This window comes from Leopardus geoffroyi, chromosome C1, assembly GCF_018350155.1.
Source record: "Leopardus geoffroyi isolate Oge1 chromosome C1, O.geoffroyi_Oge1_pat1.0, whole genome shotgun sequence".
NCBI lineage: Eukaryota > Metazoa > Chordata > Mammalia > Carnivora > Felidae > Leopardus > Leopardus geoffroyi.
The window spans coordinates 221,612,585-221,634,814 of record NC_059328.1 but is presented as its reverse complement, the minus strand read 5'-3'; the positions used below and the strand labels follow the sequence as shown (position 1 = coordinate 221,634,814).

At 48.7% G+C, this 22,230-nt stretch overlaps 1 protein-coding gene across 7 annotated transcripts in view; it reads left to right on the top strand.

The window, feature by feature from the left end:
* The window catches only part of LOC123599730 (high density lipoprotein binding protein), a 76,472-nt gene that overhangs the window by 24,523 nt on the left and 29,719 nt on the right, over window positions 1–22,230 (top strand). For 4 of the 7 annotated variants that reach the window (XM_045482003.1, XM_045482006.1, XM_045482007.1 and 1 more), the window contains 4 exons: window positions 13,292–13,356; window positions 14,555–14,667; window positions 16,048–16,205; window positions 17,425–17,640. In XM_045482003.1, the coding sequence (XP_045337959.1) occupies window positions 14,592–14,667; window positions 16,048–16,205; window positions 17,425–17,640 (450 nt within the window). In that variant the 5' untranslated portion in view covers window positions 13,292–13,356; window positions 14,555–14,591. Of the gene's footprint in view, window positions 1–1,686; window positions 1,838–8,793; window positions 8,910–11,466; window positions 11,547–11,626; window positions 11,690–13,291; window positions 13,357–14,554; window positions 14,668–16,047; window positions 16,206–17,424; window positions 17,641–22,230 lie in introns of those variants that run through there. The other 3 variants (XM_045482005.1, XM_045482004.1, XM_045482002.1) reach the window with 3 other exon arrangements.

Here is a 22,230-nt window from a genome sequence, read left to right as displayed (position 1 = left end):
AATAAGAGTTTCACGTAGGATTTAAAGTTTTCTGTTGTCCACCTTAAAAATGCAAAAAAGAAACAAGTGAAATCAAGTCAATAATGTATTTTGTTTAACCCACTCCAAAACATTGTTTCCTCATGTAATGGACAGAACGTTATCAGTAAAGTGTTTTACGTTTTTCACATGAAGTCTTCCAAATCCAGGGTGTATTTGAGGTGTAGAGGGCTTACCAGTTTGAACTAGTCATGTCTCAAGTATCAGTAGCCACGTGTCACCGGTGTATGCTGGCCAGCATGGCTCTAAAGAGTAGTTTTCATTTCATTTCTATGGAAATCCATTAACTTACTCTTTTGAACCTAACATTTGTCCCGTCCGCTTTTTTTTTTAAATGTTTGTTTATTTTGAGAGAGAGAGAGTGTGTGTGTGCATGCACGAGCAGGGGAGGGGCAGAGAGAGAGAGGTTGAGAGAGAATCCCAAGCAAGCTCCGTGTTATTAGCACAGAACCTGACGTGGTACTTGATCTCCCAAACCGTGAGACCATGACCTGAGCTGAAATTGAGTCCAGATGCTTAACCGACTAAGCTACCCAGGCACCCCTGTCCCATCCGCTTTTTAAAGAGTTATAAGGTGTGCTTATCTGACACATGTTCTTAAATTAGACTCTAAATAAATGCTACTCTTTACTCATCTGTATAAAGATATGCTGGTGGGGCATCTGGGTTGCTGTGTCGGTTAAGTGTCCGACTCTTGATTTCGGCTTAGGTTATGATCTCACAGTTGTGAGATCGAGCCCTGCGTAGGGCTCCACGCTGGGCGCAGAACCTGCTTGGGACTCTCTTCTTCCCTCTCTCTCTGTCCCTCCCCTGTGTGTGCACGCTCGCTCTCTCTGTCAAAATAAGTAAACAAACTTAAAAAAATGCTGATCATTTCAGTATTCATAAAATTAATGTAGTAGATTTCATTTAGTGAAATTAAATGCGGATATTCCCATACAGTGAGATACCTACTGTAGGGGAGTTTATCTTTCTTGATCTTTTCAGCAATTTACAAAGGCCTCAGAGGTTTATAAATGGGAAACTTGTAAATGTTGAGAGCTTAGACAACTTGTCAAGGTGACCCAAATAGGATCTGAGCAAGATTCTGAACTTCCGTCCTGACAACAAGCTTGGTGTTCTTTATACAGTCTGTTTTCACTGTGGGTGCCCATTATGACTTAGTTAAAATGTAGGTTAAAGAGAAATACATGAAATCTAGTGCCACTGTCATTGAAGACAATTGTTACCCTCTCTGTCACTTCCTGAAAAGAAAGGACACCGATGCATTTAGTGGGGAGAGAACGAAGGGGGGCAGTGGAAAGCGTGGATGGTGGCTATGTATTTCTCTGTCGTCTGAACTTGGACTACTTTATTTTAGGGAAACAAGGCTGCCAAGTTGAATGTACTTATTGTAATAAAGATTATTTCCGAGCCAAAGAAAGGAACCTAGTTTTGATGTGTTATTAGAATATGCTACCAGTCAACTTGACACTGCAGTTTATAGCTGAGCATGAATAAGCTTCATCGTACAAGGATTTTTTTTAGTATATTTCAGCTATCGAGGGGGATGAGAACATACTCTTCTTTGCCCTGGCCCACCTACCACACTCATTATGGGAGAGCAGACTGTGAACACTCCCGTCCCTTAGTGCCAACTTCTTACAGGACTTCGGGGCCTCTGAACAAGTTACCAACCCTGAGCGGCTCCCACAGCCTTGGAGATGTCCACTCCAAGGACATCCACTGTTCTTCCTGACCCTGATCAGCATGGCCCACCTCACTGAGTCCTGTCAGGTAATTAGTGGAAGCGAAGAGGGTAAGTAGTCTACATTACGCACCTTAGTTTGTTTATCTGTGTTTATCCATTGACAGGTCGTTCAGAATTGTTGGCTGTTGCTAACAGTGTGCTGTGATGACCAACATCCTTGCATACACTTCCTTTTACTCACGCGGGAGAGCTTTTTTCCATAAGTAGAAGTCTGACAGTAGGGTTGTGTCCCATGGTATTTGCATCTTTGGTCTTAGTTGGCCTTGTGAGTGGTATATAAAGTAAGGGCCTATGCTTTTTCCTCATCTAGGTAACCAGTTTTCCCAGGGGCGTCAATCGTCAGTTCATCCACAAGGCCATCTCTGTTACAAGTGATGGCTGTCTGTTAAGGTGGCCAGGCTCGGTGCCTCTTGTCTATGTCATTGTTCTCTGTGTCTGTCCCTGCACGAACACCACACTGTCTGAAGTACTGTAGCTGTAAAATCTCCGAGCCGTAATCGGCTGTTCGTGGCCTTTGATCTTTTGTAGAAGATTTGTTGCATAAATACAATTGCATATGTAAGTAGTTTAAAAATTATATACAGAAATACATTATTATAAAAATGGTATGTAGAAATACTGTCGTCTAAATAAAAATTGCATAAAATCTAGTTGCAAAACTCCACACACACAGCACACCCCTTTTAAGGTACAAGTTGCACTCGCACTGAGTTTCCAGTCTGACTAGGGGAGAAGGACAGTCTTTACAATTGAGTCTTCCTACATAGGTAAATGTGGCATTTCTCCATTTAGTTAGGTATTTTCTGTATTTTGACAGAGGTTTTTACAATATTGTCTACAAATTTTACTATTTTCTTACTAGACTTATTGCTGATGTTTGGTGCTGATGTTTTGGAGCATAATCGATTTTGTGTACTGATCTTATTTCCAGAAAATTTTTAGTTCTAATAGTGTGTAGATCCTCCTGGATCTTGTACTTAGTTGTACTGCCTGTGAGCGCTGCAGTTTGTTGTTTACGGTTCTCATATGTTTCTTTTTCTTGCCTTCCTGCCCTAACTAGGATCTCAAGTGTAGATTTGCACAGAGAAAGTGCTCCGTTTCAACCTGTTGTTGTCATGATCCTGAAGTGAATGATTCTAATGAGGGCATCTGGTAGACACCAGAACTAGCCTCTGGTTAAGGAAGTGCCCTTGTATTCCTCCTTTTTATCAGGAATGGGCAAGTTCTATCAGATTCTTTATTGGAATGTTTTGAGGGGATAAAATCATTCTTGCCCTGGTGTAATAACATGGTGAATTACTTCATCTTTTTGATACTGCAGCACCTTGCATTATTGGAATAAAATTGACATTATCATTATATATTATTTGTTTTGACTTTCTAGATCAATTTGCTAGATTATTAAGTAGACAAAATTCATACATTCATGTTAGCCTTGTCTGGGAAAGTATTAAAGTCCCCTAGCTTTGTGAGTTGAGTTGGGAAGGTAATTTCTCAGGGCTTCCTTACAAAAAAAAGCATCTGGGCCTGTCTCTGTGTTGAGGTTTTTATATTTGTTTCTTTGAAAATTGGGGGAGAATTGGTTGTGTAAACTTTCCGTTTCTAACAGACTCAATTTGGGTGACTTGTTTTTCTGGAAGTTGCCTGTTTAGTCTGTTTTTCAAGGTGTACGTGTGTGCATGTGTGTTCAAGTTTTTGAACTCTGCAGACTTCTGTAGAGTTCTATGATTTTTCAGAGTCTGTGCCGTGGCTGTAGTTTCAGCCTCCTTGAATTCTTAGTATTGGCTGTTTATACTTGTTCTTATTCTTTTCCATGTCATTTTTTTTTTTTTTTTTTGGTCTGTTTTTTTTCAAGACTCAGCTGGAAGTTGTATTTATTCTCTCCCTTGTATGTCTTTTATTTCATTAACTTCTTAACTGTATTTATTTCAACTTTCTTTAGGTTTTCTATTCTTCTGATTTCAGGAGAGGATGATTAAATTTTAACTTTTTTCTCTTCACTAGTATGATGGCTTATGACTATAAACTTGTCTCCAAGCAACACTCTGGCTTGATTCCACAAGTTTGGATATATAACTGCTTATTGTTCAGTTCTAAATATTTTCAGATTTCTTCTTTGTCCCATGAGTTATTTGGAAGAAAGCTTTTAAATTTCTAGGCTTCTTGGGGCGCCTGGGTGGCGCAGTCGGTTAAGCGTCCGACTTCAGCCAGGTCACGATCTCGCGGTCCGTGAGTTCGAGCCCCGCGTCAGGCTCTGGGCTGATGGCTCAGAGCCTGGAGCCTGTTTCTGATTCTGTGTTTCCCTCTCTCTCTGCCCCTCCCCCGTTCATGCTCTGTCTCTCTCTGTCCCGAAAATAAATAAACGTTGAAACAAATAAATAAATAAATAAATTTCTAGGCTTCTTAAAATTTTAAGTTGTCTCTATTCGATTGCGTTGTAGTCAGAGAATGTTGGTTACGCTATTCATTCTTCGCCATTTGTTTTTGTTTTGCCTTAGCTGCTGGCCAGTTTTTATAAGAGTTCCATTATGATTGAAAAGAACATGTTCTTTCTAATAATTGGGAAAATTGTTGAAATTTTTTCCAATAAAGTAGGTTTATTAACCGCATTGTCGTAATTATCTATACATTTTTAATCTTCATAATCTGTATTACCAAAAGAGTGAGTCTGTCTTCCTCTGTAAGTCCTCCATACGCCAGCTTCTAGTAACCTTCCTGCTTTTACTGTATATATTTTGTAGCTGTGTTTTTAGATACATGTATAATCAATTGATTGGGATTTTTTATTCTTGACCTTAATAGTGCTTCTTATCCTACAGCCTATTTTAGTTAGTATGGCTAGCTCAGGTTTCGCCAAGTTAGAATTTGCTGGGAGTATTCAACCACCCTTTATTCAGCCTCTGGTCCACATGGTTTAGGTCGCTTAGGTAGCTTATAGCTGGATTTTGTATTCATATTACCTTTTTACCACGTTTGGATTCGATTCTTCCATCATATTTTGTGCTTCCTTTGTCTTGCTTTTTCGTTGCTTGTCTTTTACTTCTTCTGCTTCCTATTCTGCTTTCTTTTTTCCTCTCTTTTAGTTAATAATATTGATACAAAGTATGTAACTGGCAATCACGTATATTGTAATGACTGCCTCTGTACCTACCACCTAATTCAAGGTCTAGAACATTGCCGGTAACTTCTGTTTGGATCAGAGTTCGGTTTTTGGTTTGAAAGTTAAAAATTGTGCATTTACTAGATTGTCTTTAAGTTTGTATCATTTATTCAACAAGGGCTAAAATTAGTATCTCTGACCTCTTCTCAAATAATCTTGAAATACAGCAACTTCAGTTTCCTCCTTCTACCTCCTGTCTTATTGCTGCTTACAATTTTAATTGAATTTTGTGTTTTCATTTCTTCCACATTGTATTGTTGTTATTAGTATATGGTCAGTGCTTGTTTCACTTTGGCTAGGTACTGGCTTCTTTCCCAGTATTCCCTCCTGCTTTCATACTCTTCTTGCTAGAATATGTTCTCAAATAGTTTTTCCAGCACTTTATCCACTAATAGTAATGGCTTTCTCTTCGTCTACATGTGTCCCTTTCATTCTTGTCCTGAAATGAAATGAAGGTACCTCCTTCAGCATAGTTTTCAGGTCTTATTTCATTGTCCCTTGGTGGGCAGTGTGCTCTTTTGTGGTGTTCCTCTAGATAACCTGTCTTGTCACTAGTTGCTTATAGGTTCTACTCTTGTCTTTGTGGTCTGAGGTTTTACTGTAGTGCATTTCAGTGTGGATTAAAGGGTGCTGCTAGCTACCTGTTCTCTTACATGGGGGTTGGATGGGTGTCTTTGCATTCTAGAATATTCTCTGCTATTTTTTCAGTATTGCTCTGTTCTTTATAATTATTTCTTTCAGAACTTCTATGGGGCACCTGGGTGGCTCAGTCAGTTGTGTCCAACTTCGGCTCAGGTCATGATCTCACAGTTCAAGTCCCGTGTCGGGCTCTGTGGTGACAGCTCAGAGCCTGGAGCCTGCTTCAGATTCTGAGTCTCCCTCTCCCTCTGCTCCTCCCCTGCTCATACGCTGTCTTTCTCTCTCTCAAAAATAAATAAAGATTAAAAAAAAAAAAAAACAAACTTCTATTGGACAGATGTTGGACTTCCACATCCTCTTATCTACAGTTCTTAATCTCCTTCATTTATTCTATTTCTTGATTTTTTTTTTTTAAGCCATCTTTATGTCTTACATCCCTAATCACTTTAGGGTTTTTTGTTGTTTTTTGTTTGTTTTTTTACAGTCTCAATCGGATAGTTCTGTCATCTGAAGTTCTTGAGTCCACTCCAATTTCAGTCTTATTACTTTTTGAATTTTGGACTTAGAGCCTCTCTACAGTGTGGGTAGATTTGTGGATATCCTTTGTAGCCTGGTATGAGGTTTTTCTGCTGAGTGAGATTGGTTTCTGATTTGCTGATTTCTAGGTTTGGACTAGGGGGTCTTGGAAAAATGGGGTTATAAGGATTTGAGCCCTGAGCCTTTTATTCATGGTTGCTACTGCTCAGTGGGAGTTCCCACCTCTCATACAAGCTGATTGGAAAGGATCTGTGCTGGTGGGCTTGTCCCCCCCCCCCCCCCACCCGCCATGGCCTACCTCCTGCTGAGAGTTAGTCCTTTTGGGGATCATGGCTCTAAGTGGGTGGGAGGGTAGAGTTCTGTTCTTTTTACCTTGAACTGGCCCACATCTCCCATGTCCCTTTGAGGGCTGAAAACCCAAATGTCACAGACTGATGTTCACTTCTTGATGTAGCCATAGGGGGTTCACACATTATCCGGCGTGACTGTAGCTGGACGCAACCCTTTCAAAATTTGCCTCTACAAACTTAGTTTCAATACACTGAAGCTTGCTGGGAAGAAAAGCTGGTCAGAATTATCAGCAAAGAAGCACCCTGGGATGGTTTGTAGCACAAATTCAACATTGTATTATGTAATATTTTTTTGTTAACTGTATGTTTTTAAACTTCTTTCAAGGCCTTCCATGCACCAGCTACTGTATGAGCTTCTGTCTGTGGTGACTTCCAAGCTTCACTGGAAGTTCCTGGACAGTGGACCTGCCAGCTGCTCACGAATCCCTCCTGTTTTCCCCCTTTCTGCTCCCCCCCCCCCGCCCCCCCGACCCAGTCCTGAGACTTCAAAGCAAAACAACAGCACAACACACTTGTCTGAGTTGCTGGTTGATTGGTCTGGACAGAAGGCCTACCTTACAAACGCTAATAATGTAGTAAGGGATGCTACAGAATTCCTTGGTGCTTAAGAGCTTCTCCCAAGTCTAAGGCCATGGCACCTGTCCATTCTAGGGAGTTTGGGTACTGCTTTGGCAGTGAGTCCTTGGCTCCAAGTGGTGGATTTTTGTCTGCCTTCCATGGTTTTCTCTCCCCCAGTGATGTCTTAAAGGGTTCCCAGTGTCTGGGCTGGGCTTGGCTTCTTCCCTAGCCTTCAGCTTGTATGTACAGTTTTGCCTACTTGACCAACCAGTGGGCATCTCACACATCACATCTCCATTGTGAGTTTTTGCAGCACACTCCCCCTCTCCATTCAAGTCTTCCTTCAGTCTCCTCATCTCTGTGAGGGCAGCCAAGAACCTCCCTGCCATTCTTTTTTTTTTTTTTTTTAATTAAAAAAAAAATTTTTTTTTAACGTTTATTTATTTTTGAGACAGAGAGAGACACAGCATGAACGGGGGAGGGGCAGAGAGAGAGGGAGACACAGAATCGGAAGCAGGCTCCAGGCTCTGAGCCGTCAGCCCAGAGCCCGACGCGGGGCTCGAACTCACGGACCGCGAGATCGTGACCTGGCTGAAGTCGGACGCTTAACCGACTGCGCCACCCAGGCGCCCCTCCCTGCCATTCTTAACTGCTGTTGTGCTCTGCCTCCAATCAATGAGGGACTTCTTGGTGCTGCCTTCCAAATTTGGCCACCTAGTTCATGTACCCTTGCCAACCATAGTGGAAAGCTGGTGTCATTTTCAGACTGAACCACTGCTCCCCAACCACATACTTTGACTGCATTCTACTCAAAAAGTACATCTGGTCAAACCTGCCACTCAAAACTCTAAGTCATCCTCGGAACCTAAGCAACACCTGTATCAGAATTGTAGGCTGTGCTGACCTGGTTCCTGTTTAAGCCCACCTGGCTGTACCCACAATCCCTCATAGTTCCCTCCCTGCCTCTTGCCCCCTGTGGCCCCAGGTATCTGTGGTGCACTTCCATAATTGATGCAGGAATCTGTTCCTGATATTTCCATCAGAGATATAACCTAATACATACAAACTCCTGCAGGAGACCTGTACCCTTGATTTAAAACAGTGCAAACCTGACCTGCCATTCTCCCCCTCTAGGGTGGAAGTCTGCCTGAGGGCAGGGATCTTCTCTCCTGCTGGATCTAGGGTTGCGCATAGTAGGCACACCCATTCTTACCAGTTTCAGTGAAGGGGATTTAACTGGCAGCCAGGGAATAGAGTAGGGATGCAAGGAACTGAACCACCTGGCAGTGAGAGGGAAGGAAAGTTTGTGCCCAAACTTTGGGGCCAGGCCGGCCGTGTTTGCATGGAGTTTGGTTAGGACAGAGTGGGGAGTTGTAAATGCTGGGGGCGGGGGCGGCGGGCAAGTTTCCCTTGGGGTGCCTTTCGAGGTCCCTTGTTTTATTCTTGGGTGGGGAGGCAGTATTGCTAGTGACCTCGCTTCTGGAGCGGCTCGGCTGGCCGGTCGTGGGGGGTGGGGTGGGCAGATGCATTTCTCAACTCTCCGACCCCTTTTCACCCCCGCCCCAAGGGCCGCAGAGCTCTTTCGGAGTTGAGCCCGGTCTGCAGGCTGCTCGGCCTTGCGCGGCGGGACTGGGGCCGCGAGTGGGGACCCCACGGGGGGCGGCGGGGGCGGGGCGTGGGCGCGGCGGCGGCGGCGGCGGCGGGGGGGGGCGGGACGGGACGGGGCGGGGCGGCCGCCGCCTGACGTGTCTCGGCGGGATTGGAGCCGCCGCCCTATATAGCCGCGGGGGCCCGGGCGCCGGCCTCGGAGCGCGGCCGGCTACTCCGCGGCGGCGGCGGCGAGCGGACGGCGGGACGGACGGGCCGACCCCAAGGAGTGAGCGCGGGCCGGGGCGGGGGGGAGGGTGGGCCGGGCGCGAGCAGGGGTGGGGGGTCGGCGGCGCGGGGAAGTTGGGGCGCGTGGCGGGCGGGGCGCGGGCTGCCGACGTGGAGCGCCGGGCGGGGGAGGGGCCGCGGCCGCCTCCCCCGTTCCCCCGCCGCCAACCGGGCGCCCCCTCCTTTTCCCGGGCGCCCCCTCCCCTTCCGCCGCTCGGCCCGGCCCGGGGGGCGGCTACGTGTCACCACTGCGCATGGGCCGCAGCGCCGGCTTGGGAAGAGTGAGAAACTTTCCCGAGTCCGCGATGCCGGCCCGCGCCCACCCCACCCCCAACCCTCGCCTTCTGCGGCGCCCGCCCCCACGAAGTCCCTCTCTCTCCGTGCCGCCCACTCCCCCCCCCCCAGCCCCCTAGCCCAGGGTGGGGGAGGGGAGGCCGACCTGGGCCCGGGCCGCTGACGTGGGCGTCCGGCCGCTGAGTTGACCCCTCCCACTACCCCCCGCGCGCCCCTCCCCCGGCTCGGGTTGGGGGGAGGCTTGCAGGGCTGGGGGTGCAGCGCGGGTCCCGAAGGGCAGGGTTGGGGCCAGCAGGGCGGTAGGGCCCCGTGCAGGCCTAGCCGCACCTTCACCTGCTGCCTGCCTACGTGGTCGGGTGGGTCTGCTGCCCTGGGGGGCTGCAGTGCAACTTGGACGCACCCCAGGGTCGGCGCACGAAAAGTGCATTACGGAAAAATACCGAATTTGGATGAAAGGCGGGGAGGCCGAGCGCGTTACTGCCCCTTTAAGCCTGTCCCCGCCCGCGGGCTCGCGTGGCCTGTGGGAGGGCCTGCTGAGGTGGCATCTGCGAAAGTTCCTCCTGCGGGACGGGTGCCGACTTCAGAACTTGGGGGAGCCGCTCACCTGGCCCTCGTTCGAACTTTTGGCCCGTGGGGAGCGCGTTTTTGTTCTCAAGTTCGGCGTGTGGGTCTTGAGAAGTATGTTGGAGAAAAAATTGGTTTTCCTTGTAGGCTTACTGTAGGCATAAAAGTAAATAGTTTTAATCTTGGAAGAAGAGGAAAGTAGTCTGAGTTTGCACTGCGGGTGTTTAGTACCAAGCACATTCAGTCCTGTCTTGGCACGTGAAGCAGGAGCTTGTTAGGTGGCCCGGACGTACTTCTCTGTTCTGTTCCTCGGGAGTTCTCCCTGCATAGACTTCTCGCTGGGGAAATGTAATTGACAAGGTCACAAGGGAATGCACATGTACTTGTCCAGAAGCAAAGGAAGTAAAATTCTCTCTTTAAAGATTTTCTGTGGTGTATTTGTTAGGACCAAGTTCCAGATGTGATCCCCGGACGTTGTGACCGTGTTTCTCCCACGCAGCAGTCAGGAGTGCTTGCAGCTCCCTGCCACGGAGGACACACACTCTCTCTCTCTCTTTGCTTCTGTCTGTCCCCTTTCCTTTGGTTCTAGCTCTGCTGCTGCACGGTTATATTTTGAGAGGTGCCTTTTTCCCCCCGTGTGGACACTTAAACTCTGGGAAACAAGAGTTAAAGTCCAGGGTGAGAATAGTTGAAGATTTGCATTAAGTGGATCTGAATGCTTCCTGCAGGGAAAGTAGTTGAGAACAAGCAAAATGATGTAGGGTCTGGGGCGATCTGGGGAAAACCCGGAGGAGACCGCTCCACGAGTCTGAAGCGATCTTGCAGAAAAGAGCGGGCTTGTTCTCTGTGGCGAGAAGGGGGAATAAAGTTGTGGATCTTGCCACTATATACGGCACGCTATTCTGATAGCTGTGTAGAGGTGGAGCGAGGCTCCTTTGGAAGGCAGTGCAGGGGCCTGTCCGGTGTGGTATTCAAAGGTTGCTGAAGGTCCCTTTCAAGCCTGATTTGAGTAGTGTTAGCACATCAGTCGAGGACCTGCGATAGCATGTGTTTGGCCTGTACTCCTTGATGGTGGGGCTTGTGTCAGGGCTCCTGCGAACTTAAGATAGCAGTGGTCACTGTGCGGTCGTCCAAGGACTCTGGAGTGGGAGTCCTCTTGTTGTGTGTTGTCCGTGAAGGCAGAGTGAGGGCTTGCGGGGAGCAGGCTGGGGCGGGCATAGAGCTGTGGGGGACAGTCTCTCTGGTGCTGATTTGTAGACGTAGAGGCAGGTAGACTGTCATGCTGAGAGCACGTTAGGAGGGCTGAGATCAGCCTTTTATAAAATCTTAGAGCAGAGCCTTAAGAGAAGGGTCATCAGGTATGTGCTTAAAATGGATCCTTAAGACAGGGTTTTGAGAAGTTTATTTAAAAAAAAAAAAAAGCCATCTTATCTGAGGATATCAAAACCCCAGATGTTAACTCTGTTGTTGGTTGTGATCCATTCGTTTCCAGCTGTGATAAACTACCATTGGAAATCTGGAGACGAGACCCAGTGTATCCTGTCAAACAAGTCTGGAGTTTTCTGGAGATCCACTTGTCCTTCTGTTGCCCCGGGGGCCTGTGTGCACGTGGGGGTGTTAGAGGCTCTGGGACAGGCTCTCACTCTGGTACGTCAGTAGGTGTGCGATCCTTTCTTGTGTTTCTCGCACTACAAGGTCCCATGGAAGGGTGAGCTGGAATGGATTTTTGAAAGGTGTGTGAGTTATCTCAGAAGGGACCTTCAGGAATTCGTCCTCTAAGGTGACTCTAGGTGCAGAGTGGGAATTGCTTGTCACAGACCTGTGGCTGGAGGGGATATGGACAGTGACTGTACCTTGCAGGGTTGCTGTGTGGCTTTCACCAGGCACGGAAGATTTGTCCTGTCAAGGAAGGCACGAGGACCGGTCAGTAGGTGCACAGAGAAGAGGGTGTGGGTCTAGTCGATCATGTGGGGAACCTGAGTTACTAGGGGGGTGTCTGAGGGTTTTAGGAAGTAACAGGGACTCCTCATGACCTGGAGTGGGAGGGAGGCTGTTGAGATGCAAGGTTGGCAGGTAAAAGGGCAGGTGCAACCCACGTGGGAGTTCTGAGCGACAAAGGCAGGGTGGATGCCTGGGTCCTGGCTTCGCTGTCGGTGCTTTGACTTAGAACACCTCCATCTTGTGCCTGGACTGGCTAAGTGTGCCCTGGCCAGACATGTGGGATTGCAAGGAGTGCTCACTTCCTGCACCTTGTCAAAATCAACATGTGAACGTGCTGCTCTGGTACTTTGATTTAATGGAAGAGCCTTAGTCTTCAGTAGGACTTGCGGGTTAGAATTATTGGAGACAGGTTCTTGAATAAAATTGTCTTGGTCAGTTTGTCTCCACTTTTCTCCCTCTGCCTTGGGGTGCACACCAGGATCTGGTGGGACCGGGGCCCCAGAGAGGCTCTGGCCTCTGGCTTGTGGCACTTTCCCCGTGTGACTGAAGCCTTGCATTTAGAGTTGTTGTTTTTTTTGTTTTGTGTTTGGTTTTGTTTGTTTCTGTTTTAATTTCTGAAATGCTGCTGGACAATGAGACCTGAGTCTATTGGTGCACCCCTGATTGCCATGAATTGTCTTCCTAACTCCTGAATTAAACGTATCACAGGCAAGAATTTGGGGATGTTATTCTACAGTTAGGTAGCAGGATGTTCTTGTTATTGCTGTCGATTCTCCCATCTCAGACACATACCCAACCTTTGTTGGAAAGTCCACCTTCTCGCACCTTGTCCCTGTGTGTGTGTGCTGGTTTGCGTAAAGTGGCAGGTAACCTACCTGGCAGCCTCACTCTCCCAAAGTCCCTAAGGCAAGGTGACCCACACCCTCTTACTTCACAGAGTGGTTCTCGGTCCTCCCCAGATGGCCTTTGAAGGTCCCTTCCAACCCTGCTATTTTATGGCCTGGTTTCTAAATCCCCAGTGGATTAGAAGGGACCAAAGGACTTTTACAGGATAACAACGGGAACAGAGTAACCACAAGGCACAGCGAGCTCATGAAGACAGCAGCTCTCGTTCACCCCGAGATGCTCAGGAGGAGCCCCCCGAGGTCCACATTCTGTTTTGTGTCACAGAATGTTTTTCCTCCTGGGTTAGCAGTCAGAGATTAAGAGGGGTGCAGGAGAAATTCGTCAACCACGCAAGAGAACAGACCATCAAGTTTGTAAGGATCTTACTTCAAAATGGGTCAATTGAAAAGTTTCGGTGTTAAGGGCTCACTCCGGTCCAGGGAAAAATTGCCCCTAAAAGTTCTAGATGGTTTACATTTTACTGTAATAGGTTTTGTTTGAAACTGATAGCCTAAGGGCAGAGAGCTTCCCCTTTTTTCCCCGAAAAACTTGTCTAAATGTTAGTAGTAATACCGAAGTGTAGATGATGTCGTGCCCTTTTCTGTTTAGGAGGTAAAAGGATCTGGGTCGTAGAATACAGATAAGTAACTTCTCTCTGGTTTTCTTCTCGCTCCCCCCTCCCTTCCTGTCCCACACCAGCAAAAACTGGCAGGCTGACAGAGGCGGCCTCGGGACGGACTCTCTGGCTACTGACCGCTTTGCTGGTAAGTTTGACCATCTTTTCCAAAGGTTTCCCGTCCCAGAGCCACGCGCGCACACGTTTCTAGTGGTTCAGAGAGGCTTGTGGCTCCACATCGCGACTCGGGCGGCATGCACGTGTGCCCTGCAGGTGTGTCGTCTGGCTTCCACGACTGTGTTCAAGTTTTGTGTTTAGTCAGGATCGTCTGAATTTGGGTTGTGTTCTCTTTAGGAATGTTAGAGCTTAATTTTCTTGGATTTAGGAAGAGTTCTGAGTTGTGAGAATGACACAAAAACTTCACTTTTTTATATCAGTTGGCTCTCTTACTACTTTTTTGCCACAGTGGTACATACAGATTGGTGCGTAATTGTGTGAAAAAAGTGGGTTCTTCATTCTCACAGCCGCGTGGAGCTTGCCTCGAGTTGAAAGGGGGAAGCAAACACCACGGCTTCGGTGCTGAAAGAGCCCCCTTTTCCAAATAAGGGGCTGTGGCTTTTAGAGCCCTGCAGTCCCGCTGAGTACGGGGTGCTCGGGCAGCAGGTCTAGAGGCAGAGACTGCATGGTTCTTTCCCTGGACTGAGGAACTCTATACCTGCGGGTCCCCTGTGACCCCTGAGACACAGGACTTCAAAGAATCCCCAACCCCCACCTGTCAGAGGCACTTACCCATCCTGCTTCTTGCTGTTCCAGTGAAAGAAGCTGCTCCCCATCCCCACCCCATCCCCCACCGTGGACCAGACCGCATCGCCAAGCTGTGCGGTGCCCTGGGCCTTGCCTGTGGTGCCCATGGTGCCTGAGATCCCTGCAGACGCTGTTTGATTGGCTTTTGGTAGCAGCTGTCACGTGATCTCTTGAGCATTAGGAGGCATGTGGGTGAACCAACCCCCGGGATATCTGAGGCAGATGTTAGGATGGCTGTCCAGGTGTCGGTCCGTAGGCTTTTGCCGCCCCTGGGCTTCATGGGACTGGAGCGCTCAGTTGGAGCCTCCGCCTCCTCACTTAGCGGCTAAACTTGGAGGGGAGAGTTGTCCACGGACCCTCCTTCCCTTGCGCTTTGCCTTTCATCACTTGGTGAAAGTTTGAGTGTCCTGGTACCTCACAGGTTGTGAGGAGAATGGTGTGGTTTGCCGGTGAAACGATTAAACCCTTGGCCGAAACGCTAAGCTTAACGGTCTCGCTGTGCCTTGACTTTCTTCTCTCTGACTCCCTCCTTCCTGCTTCAGTGGCTCACCCGGATTGTGCGCGGGCGCGAGATCAACCATGAGCTCCGTTGCAGTTTTGACCCAAGAGAGCTTTGCTGAACACCGAAGTGGGCTGGTTCCGCAGCAGATCAAAGGTGACGGCCCCTTTTGTGCCTTTCTCCTTCACTCTGAGACGTCGCTCCTTCGGCATCTTTGTCAGATCTTTCTGCCAGTATTTCTGGATACAGAAACTCTCAAACTGTGGACCGCTTTCTGGAAAGCCAGTGATTGTGGTCACTGGGAATTAACGGGATTCTTTTTCAGAATTGCTGTTTCCCAGTTGTGTTGAGCTAAAATCCTTCAAGATCTTGTGTGTATTTACATAAACAGGATAATTTAATTTGAATGCTAAATTCTCATTTATAATCCTTCATCTGTATGCAGATTCTATAAAATTTTCAGGTGAGAGAGTAGGGTTTTCTATTCCAGCCTGTTCTCAACTTTCAACGTTTTCTAATAACTGAATCAACTATCAGTTCTTAAGTTTAATTAAAATTTCACTTTGTAAGTCCCACTGGCCGTGTTTCGAGTGCTCATTTATTGCTAGGGCAGTGGAGACCCAAGCACTGCCACGCGCCATCCAGCTGCCCCGTAGGGTTGTTTCCCTCTCTAGATGAGGGACGCCAGGCACTGACAGGACCCGGCTGCTTGTCAGCGCGGAGGCTTTTTGGCGTCCTGGGATAGCACAGCCACGTGGCCAGAAGTGGTGAGCCCGGAGTGGCACGTAGGCCTGTCTCATTCCAAAGGTCATCTCCCTGCTCTGTGTGCACATCCATTCACAGTGGTTTTTGTGGGGCGCTACCATTGCCGAGGCACTCGGGGGGGATCCAGAACAGCCCCGCTCCTGCTTTCACGGAGCTCTGGTGAATGGGACAAAAAAACCGTGAATGATTAGGGCTCTGTGGGGGATGGAGGTGATGAATGCTCCGGGGCCCGGTTTCCACCAGGCTTGTTGGCTCCTGTGCAGTTGGGAGGGGGTGGTCAGAGACGGCAGCTCCTGCACAAGTCATTGTCAGCACAGTGGGAGATCGGCCGGGGTCTGCCGCGGAGGCGGGTCTCGAGGGCAGTGCTGAGTGGGCACTGACATTATTCTGTTCTGCATATTTAAGGGTTGATTATGTGCCAGGCGTTGTCATAGTTGTGATTCTGTAAGCAAGGATTAGAAGACTCTTGGGCTCAAATTCTTTGTGGTAAGGCCTGTTTTCACGGGGCTCACCCCGCTCGGAGGAGTAAGGCACCTGCTGTCGGGGTTGGCCCCTCCAGGCCACATGCTGAACCTGAGGCTGCTGGGCCTGGTGAGCTCACAGGGCCCTTTACCATCACTAAATGAAGAGATGGGGGTGGAGTGTCACTCACAATTAATGTTTTGTTGCTCTCTTTTATTGATTTATTTTGACATTAAAACTCTCCAAGTGTCTTTTTCGTCTAATGTTGAAAGTGGTGTGCTTCCTTTTAATCTGTGTCGGCTGGTCCAGTTGCTACTTTAAATTCAGAAGAGGAGAGTGACCCTCCAACCTACAAAGATGCCTTCCCTCCACTCCCTGAGAAATCGGCTTGCTTGGAAAACGCCCAGGAGCCTGCTGGCGCCTGGAGTAACAAGATCCGGCCCATCAAAGCCTCCGTCATCACTCAGGTAGAAACTCCGTTCTTTCTTCCTCTGCCATTCCAAGTAGGAAGTGGTAGCACCTGAGGGAGTGGGTTTTGAACACACAGAAATGGGAATGCTTTGGGCATGGGGGGGGGGGGGGCGGCTTTCAGGGTAGATCATTCCCCACTGCTGGGGCAGCTGTCCTCACGCCCACCGCGTAGCCCTGGCGCTCAGAAGGAGCAGGTCCCTTGGCTCTTCAGTCTCTGCTGCAATCCAGAGTCTGCTCCTAACTGCTGAAAGTGGCTTTCCACATCAGCAGCTCCAACAGGAACTTGTCTGTCTTTTCTGCCTTCTGTCCCCCCATGTCAAAGCAAGTCTTCTCCTTTTGGCTCCGGGACACCCATTTCCGTGGCTTTCTTTGATCTCACTAGTCCATCTCTCTGCTCTCCTGGCCTGGGACATTGGTGAGGTGAACCCCGTCTCCCATGTGAACTCTTGTCGGATCGTGCTTGTTGATTACCTGCCACCCATGTGCCAAGAAGTCCCCTGAGCCTGAACCTCCTAACTGACTGCATCCTGGGTCTTTCCACCTTTCCGGCAGCTATCTGACACAGGCCTGGTGTCTCCCCAGTCTTCCCAATCTTATTAAATGCACCATGTTTTACTCAGGGGTTCAGGCCCAAAACCAAGAGTCATTTTGGTTCCTTCCACTTCCACTCTTGCCTCTGCTCGGCGCCTTCTCCGTCCAGCAGCTGGAGCGTCCTGAGTCAGCAGTCCACGTGCCTACCTCTGCCCGAACCCTTCGTTGCCCTCATCTTGCTGCAGGGTGGGCTGGGGGATCCGGTTCCTTCCTTTCTCCTGCTTGGACAACACCCCCTTGTGCTCACGCTGCTCCCTTATGTGCCCCCTTTTTACTGCCCTCCCCCTTTGGCTCACTCTCCCCTCTGAGTATGGCTTCTCTCTGTCTCCTTGTCCCTCAGCCCCTCTTACCTCCCTGTGTGTTCCCTTCACTGCGCTCTTACCTGGTGCTTCCTTGCCGTCCATTTGTACCGGGGTCTAGTTGTCTTCACTGGAGGGCGGCCTCCTGCCCTGAGGTGCTTTCTGCAGCACCCCCTCTCTGGCTGTAGAGCAAGGGAGGGGAGGAGGCGGGATACTTAGGAGTCTGCGGACTCAGGCTCTTGACTCTGTATTCGGCGCCTACGCACCTAAGTGTTCTCCGTCTCTTGATCTCTTTCCCTTCCCTTTTTTGTCTTTTCCTGAGCAGGTGTTCCATGTGCCCCTGGAGGAGAGAAAATACAAGGACATGAACCAGTTTGGAGAAGGTGAACAAGCAAAAATCTGCTTGGAGATCATGCAGAGGACCGGCGCCCATCTGGAGCTGTCTCTCGCCAAAGACCAGGGCCTCTCCATCATGGTGTCGGGGAAGCTGGATGCTGTCATGAAAGCCCGGAAGGACATTGTTGCTAGACTGCAGACTCAGGTGGGTCCCCAGCTGAGTTCTCCTGAGCAGGTGTGCCCTGGACCGTGCCGCTGGCTCCTGCAGATACGGCTTTGGCTTCGTCAGACCCTTCCCCCACTGGGGAAGCAACGTGTGGAGCCTCCTGGCATTTTTATTTGAAAAACCACTAAATCGGGGATAGAAGTGGGACACCTACTGTTTTTGCTATTTGACCTAATGGACTGAAAGGTAAAGGCTTGTCCCGAGGGTGGAGACACTTGGAGAAGCTGGGCTCACTGGATGGTGTAGTGCAGACACCACCACAGGGCACTCATTCCCAGGGCCTGGCTCGAGGGTCTGTGCATTGCTGGTTAAATACACGTTTCTGGGTCCTGAACTTGGGAGGTTACAAGTTCGGATGTTGTTTTGAACCTGTTCCATAGTTCTTAGTAGTCTGATACCACTACTTGGAATTGATTGGGGAGAACTGTTAACAATAAATAAATCTATGATACCTTTTGTTTCTCCATTAGCGGTGTCACTTAAAGGTGAAGGTCAATGCAGAGAATCTCATTAAAAGTAAAATGTCTTGTGACAGAGACAGCGTTAGGTGGGTTTACTTAGAAATGGAGGTCCTGGGGCGCCTGGGTGGCGCAGTCGGTTAGGCGTCCGACTTCAGCCAGGTCACGATCTCGCGGTCCGTGAGTTCGAGCCCCGCATCAGGCTCTGGGCTGATGGCTCGGAGCCTGGAGCCTGTTTCCGATTCTGTGTCTCCCTCTCTCTCTGCCCCTCCCCCGTTCATGCTCTGTCTCTCTCTGTCCCAAAAATGAATAAAAACGTTGAAAAAAAAATTAAAAAAAAAAAAAAAAAAAAGAAATGGAGGTCCTGGGGTACCTGGGTGGCTCAGTCTATTAAACGCCCGACTCTTGGTTTTGGCTCAGGTCATGATCTCACAGCTTTGTGGGTTCAAGTCCCACATCATATCAGACTCTGCACTGGCAGCACGGAGCCTGCTTGGGATTCTCTCTCTACCACTCCCCACTCATGCTCTCTTTGTCTCTCTCACAACAAATAAACTTTAAAAAAAAAAAAAAAAAAAGAGGGGCTCCTGGGTGGCTCAGTCGGTTAAGTGTCCGACTTCAGCCCAGGTCACTATCTCACAGTTTGTGAGTTCGAGCCCCACGTTGGGCTTTGTGCTGACAGCCTGGAGCCTGCTTTCGATTCTGTGTCTCCCTCTCTCTTTCTGCCCCTCCCCAGCACATGCTCACACTCTGTCTCTGTCAAAAATAAATAAACTTTAAAAAAAAATTAAAAAAAAAAAAGAAATGGGGGTTCTGTTGGTGCCTGCCTGGGTGGCTCAGTGAGCGTCTGACTTATGATTTTGGCTCAGGTCATGATTCGAGGTTCATGAGATTGAGGTCTGCATCAGGCTCTATGCTGAGTATGGAGCCTGCTTGGGATTCTCCCTCTCTCCCTCTGCCCCTACCCCCTGCTCACACTGTCTCTCTCTCGCTCGCTCTCTCTCTCTCTCTCTCTCTGTCTCTCACTCTCTTTCAATCTCTCAATGTCTCTCACTCTAAAAAAAAGATTGGGGGGAGGGGCAGCCTGGAGCACCTGGCTGGCTCGGTTGGAAGAGCATCCAATTCTTGATCTCAGGTTATAATTTCGAGCCCCACATTGGTTGTAGAGATTACTTAAAAATATAGTCTTTAAAGAGAAAAAAAGAAATGGGGGTTCTCCCCACCTGCCACTGATCTTCTGCAAATTCCTGGGGGAGCTGGCTCTAGAATGTTGTGGCTAAAAGATGAGGGGCTGTGGGGCAAGAGCAGGGACTTAGCAGGGAGGAGGGGAACTGCCCTGTGCTGTCCACACTCTCACTCACCCCATCCTGTGGGCCATGGGAAAGCCACGAACCCTCCACTAGCTTCAGGGACCGAAGTCCCGAAACACAGGCAGCACTTCACCTTGCTGCTGACATGTAATCAGTTCTCAGACTTGCTGTTTACTGGTCAGTGAATATTGGAGTATTTTGTGAGTGAGCACTGGGCGGGAGAAGACCTGACCCACTCCACTCCCCCTACACCTCCCTTTACTTTATTTTTTATTTATTTATTTTTTTTTAATTTATTTTTTTTTTTTTCAACGTTTATTTATTTTTGGGACAGAGAGAGACAGAGCATGAACGGGGGAGGGGCAGAGAGAGAGGGAGACACAGAATCGGACACAGGCTCCAGGCTCCGAGCCATCAGCCCAGAGCCCGACGCGGGGCTCGAACTCACGGACCGTGAGATCGTGACCTGGCTGAAGTCGGACGCCCAACCGACTGCGCCACCCAGGCGCCCCAACACCTCCCTTTACTTTAAAGCAGATCCCAGATACATTCATCTGTAATCTACCCCCCACCTTTTTAAAAGTATAATCTACCAGGCTGTTACTCATTAAAGTTAACAGTAATTTTTAAGTTTGTTACTTATTTTGAGAGACAGAGTGAAAGCGCATGAGTGTGCGTGGGAGAGGGAGAGAGAGAATCCCAAGCAGGTTCCATGCTGTTGGAGCAGAGCCTGATGTGGGGCTTGATCCCACAAACTGTGATATCGTGACCTGAGCTGAGGTCAAGAGTCTGACACTGGAGGGACTGAGCCGCTCAGGCACCCCTAAAAGTAATAGTAATTTCATAATATATACATACGAAGCCCAGTCTGTGGGCTTCTTACATTAATTATCTCCAGTTGTCTTTGGAGTTCAAATCTACATCCACGCCAGGCCTGCCTGCTGGGCGTCTTGTGCTCATGCATCTTTGATTCCTCAGTAGCGCCCTCCCCTCCTCTTCTTGGTGCCTTTGATTTTCTGGGATAAGCAGGTATTTGCTTTGTCCCACCGTCCACTGTTATTTCCTGTAAACTGGGGGTTAGATCTAGGGGTTGGTTACTTTGATGTTCAACTTGTTTGGCAAGGAAACTTGTGGGTGGTGCTGTGTGGTGGTTATTGATTCCAAGACTAGACTCCAGTTTTCAGCACATCCATCCATTAATAAAGTTCCTGATCTTTTGCTTAGTGCTGTTCTCATCTGCAGACGGCTTAAATTCAGTGGGGTGCAGATGGCAGTTTTCTAACTCCCTCCCCATTAACTTGGTCTTCTTGTGAAGAACTTTCCTCTGCCACCTGTTGAGTCAGTGTTGAGACTACGTTGGCACCCTGGCATCTTCACGGGGGACCCGGGAATCTTCTCACTGTCATTATGAACTTTTGATGTGTTGATTTAGTCCTTTATGGTGAAGTTTGCATCACCTTTGAACAGTGGGACCCCCTTTGGTTTGGCCTCCTGCCGCCTTCTGGAGTGATCATTCGTGGCCATCGTGCCCTGATTTCGAACACAGAGACGTGCAGGCCAACTGTAGCCACAGACATAAAGTCAGCTGTTCATCCAGGAACTCTGTGCCTTTTTTTTTTTTTTTTTAATTGTTTTTGAAGTTTATTTTTGAGAGAGGGGAAGAGACAGCACGAGGGGGCAGGGACAGAGAGAGAGACACACAGAATCCGAAGCAGACTCCAGGCTCTGAGCTCTCAGCACAAAGTCCGATGCAGGGCTCGAACCTCCGAACCGCGAGATCCTGACCTGAGGCGATGTCAAACGATTAACTCTCTGAGCCACCCAGGTGCCCTTCTGTGCCTTTTTATTAGGAAGTTGCATGAGTGCAAACTGGTAGTTCTAATTAAGATGAAAGGTGATGGAGTCTTAAAATTGCTTGAAGGAGTTCATGCTCTCATCCTGAGATACAGTTAGGTTGGGACAGAGTCAGAGCTGTGTGATAAGATTCTGTCAGAGACAGCTTCCGCAGCGCCCCCCCCCCCCATCTCCCTCCCCTGCCAGGTGACCATTCTTAGTCTTTGATTTATCCTTCCCTTGTTTGGGTTTGAGAATAGAAGCAAAAGATAACTTGCTGTAATAAACCTTGCCCTACAACCTGTTTTTTCCTGCGTATTTTTTGGAGGTGTATACGTATCAGCAAACAGTGGCTCTCCTCCTTTCTTACTTGGGTGCGTGGTACTCTGTGCGTGTGCTGGAAGTTGTTCAGGCATTCCTGTTGATGGGCATTTGGGTGCCTCCCTGACTTCTGTTATAAGTGTGTCTGGTTAAAAACCTTGTACATATGGGATTTCCTGTTTTACCCTGTCTGTCTGAAGATAAGTTTCCTAGCAGTGAGGTGGCTGGTCTGGGCTGGTCTGAGGGCAGTGCATACTTAATTTCTCTGTAGCAGCCAAGCCCTGGCCCCCAGGTGCACCCGGGGGCCTCGCCCACAGGCTTGCCCCGCCTGTCAGATGCTTGGGCTTTTGGCATTCTGGAAAGTAGCTGAGTGTACTTTTAATTTGGATTTTTCAGATGAGCAGAATTGTTTTATTTACTTATTTGAAGGAAAGTGTGAGTGGGGGAGGGGAGAGAGAGAATCTTAAGCAGCCTCCACACTGTCAGTGCAGAGCCTGACGTGGGGCTCCATCTTACGACCGACCCTGAGATCATGACCTGAGCTGAAGTTAAGAGTTTGACACTAAACCAACTCAGCCACCCAGGCGCTCAGGATTGAGTGTCTGTTTAATACGGACTTTGCATTTGCTCTGTGTGCTCTTTGTTCT